This window comes from Bison bison, unplaced genomic scaffold, assembly GCF_000754665.1.
Source record: "Bison bison bison isolate TAMUID 2011002044 unplaced genomic scaffold, Bison_UMD1.0 scf7180017858886, whole genome shotgun sequence".
NCBI lineage: Eukaryota > Metazoa > Chordata > Mammalia > Artiodactyla > Bovidae > Bison > Bison bison.
The window spans coordinates 398,214-402,139 of NW_011489458.1; the positions used below are offsets into that span (position 1 = coordinate 398,214).

General features: G+C 52.7%; 1 protein-coding gene across 3 annotated transcripts in view; it reads right to left on the reverse strand.

Moving 5' to 3' along the window:
* Nucleotides 1–3,926, reverse strand: part of ZC3H7B (zinc finger CCCH-type containing 7B) — a 55,988-nt gene that overhangs the window by 29,271 nt on the left and 22,791 nt on the right. For all 3 annotated transcript variants that reach the window (XM_010830086.1, XM_010830078.1, XM_010830094.1), the window contains exons 3-4: nt 341–374; nt 5–202 (exon numbers count right to left, since the gene is read on the reverse strand). In XM_010830086.1, coding sequence (XP_010828388.1) covers nt 5–202; nt 341–374 — 232 coding nt within the window. The remainder of the gene's footprint in view (nt 1–4; nt 203–340; nt 375–3,926) is intronic.

Genomic DNA, 3,926 nt, shown 5'->3' on the forward strand with positions numbered 1-3,926 from the left:
TCACCATGGTGAAGTAGCAGGCGGCCCGATTGACGTGGAGCTTACACAGGAGTTCCCGCGGCAAGGCTACCTGGTCGGAGGCGGCGTAGTCGGCCACGTTCAGCCCCTCCATGTACTGCACCAGCGCTTGCTTGTAGTCCTTCTCCCGGAACAGGTCATTGCCCTCAGCGAACAGGTTCTGCACCAGCTTGAGCAGAAAGGCCTGCCGGGGCAGGGCGTGGGGATGAGGGTGCTCAGGGGGTCTTCTGCACCCAGCTCGGGCCCTGTCACCCAAGCCCCATGTCCCCCACCAGGGACACCCTGCCCTTTGCCTTCCCCCAGCCCAGCCCCTGATGCTCACCTCATATTCTTCTTGCTTTAAGGGTAGGGTTGACCTATGGGAAAAGGACACAAGGTCTGGACGGTTCCAGGGTTCTCAGCCTCCCACAGACCCAGGAACCAGAGCCACAGGTTAGAGACCATGCCTGGGAGCTGGTTCCCCCAGCTCAGACCTCAGACATCACCTTGTGGACTGAGATGAGGGGACAGCAGTTTGTTTTTTTTCCCCTAAATCAACACCATGCTGCCCCTCTCTTTCCTACAAAAGGATGGTGGAAGGTCCTGCTTCTGCCCCAGGCCTGGCAGCCAGGCTTTCCCAGGTGCTGCTGTGGTTGTTCAGTCGCTAAGTCATGTCCAACTCTTTGGTGACCCCATGGACTGTAGCACGCCAGGCTCCTCTGTCCTCCACTATCTCCCAGCATTCGCTCAAATTCATGTCCATCGAGTCGATGATGCTATCTAACCATCTCATCCTCTGACACCCCCTTCTCCTGTTGCCTTCAATCTTTCTCAGGATCAGGGGCTTTTCCAATGAGTTGGCTCTTCGTATCAGGTGGCCAGACTATTGGAGCTTCAGCTTTAGCATCCATCCTTCCAATGAATATTCAGGGTCGATTTCCTTTATGATTGACTGGTTTGATCTCCTTGCAGTCCAAGGGACTCGCTAGAGTCTTCTCCAGCACCACAATTCGAAAGCATCAATTCTTCAGTGCTCAGCCTCCTTTATGGTCCAATTCTCACATCCATACATGACCACTGGAATAACCATAGCTTTGACTGTATAGACCTTTCCAGGTGCACATTGCTGAGAAGGAGCTCTGGCTGGCTGTCCTCTGCCTAAGAAACCAGTCCCTGGGTACGACCATGTCCCTGTAAACCAAACTTGCAACTTCAGATTCGCAGGCAGCACCCAAAGTCTACCTTGGGGGCCATTCATTTGGGAGTCTCTGCACTTTTTCTGTCCCTGCCCACAAGACACACAAACCCCAACCAATGCCCAGCACATAGAACCTAACCCTTCCTGCCAAACTCAGCAGAGTAGGTGGGACCTTAGGCACCCTCTCCTGCCAAAACAATGCCAGCTCAGAACAGCTGAGCCCAGGAGAAAGTGTGAAGGAAAGGAAGGGAGGGGAAGGGCCTTCAGGGAGAAAGGAGAAAGCAAGGAGAAAGCAAGCATGAGCCCAAGGCACATTTGTGAGGCTACAAGGCAGCACTGGAAGGGAAGCTGGGGTTTGTCTTCTGGTCTCTCATGTCACAGAGGGGAAACCAGACATTCAGAGAGGGGCAGTGACAGGCCCAAGGTCACACAGCAGGTCCAAGCCAGGGCCAGAGAGCAGGGCTGGGGCTCCTTCTACTGCCTGGAGCCACTGTGAATACCTGTGCAAAAAAGAACAGCTTAGGGACTTCCCTGGTGGCTCAGACGGTAAAGAATTCACCTGCCAATGCAGGAGATGTGGGTTTGAACCCTGGGTTGGGAAGATCCTCTGGAGAAAGAAATGGCAACCCACTCCAGTATTCTTGCCTAGAGAAATCCATGGACAGAGAAGCCTGGCAGTCTACAGTCCATGGGGTGGCAAGGCGTAAGACATGACTGAGCGACTAACACAGGGACTTCCCTGGTGGTCCAGTGGTTAAGACTCTGTGTTTCCAATGCAGGGGTCATGGGTTCAATTCCTGGTTGGTCAGGTAAGATCTCATTAAAGGCAGCCTAAGCTGGTGAGTGACAAGTGGTGAGTGGAGACCCCGGAGGTCCCCTGTGGGGAGGGGGAGGTATCCCTGACTGTGACAGTGGGGCCGGCCACCCACCCTCTCATTTGCCGCCCACCATCAGAAACCAGGGCCTGTCCCTCCTCGCTCAGCCGTGGCTGCCCGCTGCTCTCCTCCTAACTCATCTTCCACCTCCAGCCTCTCTTCCTCCAGCCTCAGCTTCATCTTCAGTAGGTCACACTCTGTCCTTAAGGTCACCTTATTCTGGTGTTTAAGGCTCTACACAAGCCCGTCACCCACCTGTCCGCAGCACTTCATGGCTCCTACGGTGTTTGGTGCCTAGCAAAGCACACGAGGTCGGCACACGAGGAAACAGCCATTTCTAAAGGAACAGGCCTGACTGTATAACCTGTAGTTCCTCAGGAGACCAACGTGTGGGCTCCTGGGAGGGTGACCCACTGCTATACCTCCTCAGAGTTCCCCTTTGGGAAGGGGAAGGAGGACACGGAGCTAACACTGACCTCAAGCACAACGATCTGGAGAAGGAAGGGGCATTCTCTCTGTTTCACAGACGCTGAGACCACAGAAAGCAGGGGCACCGGGACGGGGGCTGAAGACTGGGGCTTGGAGGTCCAGTTACACAGAAATCAGTGACTTGAAGATAGAATTTTTATGACAGACAGGATTCCCAAGGCCTGCCTTGTTCTCCAGAATGGCCTCTGAGCAAAACTTGGGCATTTGACCAAGATCAACGCTCTCCCCCAGATGGAAGACGAGCCCCCTGTGAAGAAGGGTGAGGCCACAGCTCTGAGCTGGCAGAAGCCAGGAAAAGTGGCCGTTTTGCAAGTTGAGGAAGGAGAGCGTGTTGTGAGAATGTAAACACACAGCAGATCATGTGTGTGTGTGTCTGTGTGTGGAAAAGGACCGAGCTTGTGCTGAAAAGGCAGGTTGCATTTTGCACGTCTGCGTGAGCACAAAATCAGGGAGTATATGAGGGTTTGTGGGGCTTTTGCGGTGGCTCAGCGGTAAAGAATCTGCCTTCAGTGCGGGAGACACAGGAGATGTGGGTTTGATCCCTGGGTCAGGAAGACCCTCTGGAAGAGGAAATGGCAACCCATTCCGGTATTCTTGCCTGGAAAATTCCATGGACAGAGGAGCCTGGCAGGCTAACAGTCCATGGGGTCGCAAGAGTTGGACACAACTGAGCTACTGAACGACAACAATGAGGGTTCGTATGTGCAAACCCCAGTTTTGTAGGCAGTCATATTTAAGATAAAGACACAAAATGAGAAACGAAGAATTGCTAGGCAGTCTTTCAGGGCTTTGGAAAGAACTCTTACAAATGAGGGGCTGGGAGCTTACACTTCATCAGAGTCACAATAAACGTGCCTCTGAGGGTCCATTTCAGAGAGAGAAAAGAGTTAATAAAAATATTTTGTGTGTAAAGAAAAAGATGAAAAAAAACCAACACGGCATATGGGTACCAGGGGCAAATAATGGAAAGAAATTTGGGTTTTGGAGTCCGCAAGACCCAGGTTAGAATTCCGTCGTTTAGTAGCTGTGTGACTAAACCAGTTTCTTAACCTCTCTGAGCCTCAGCTTTCTCATCTGCAAAATGGAGATAAAACCACCTGCTAAACTGAGCTGTTGTGAAGATGAGAGAGACGACGGATGTGAAGGGCCCAGCATGGAATAGAAAGACGTGCTCAGCAAGCAAAGACTACTGACTTATTATGGGATGTGCACAGACAAGCAAGAGAATTAACAGGGAGCGTAGGAGCATGCGTGGACAGGGAGGGTAAAATGATATGCTGGACAAGGCCACAGGGTGGCCAGGGTCAGGTCAGGAAGCGTGTGCACGTGTGCAGATCATGGCTCAGGGTTAAGAGCACCCCCGGGGC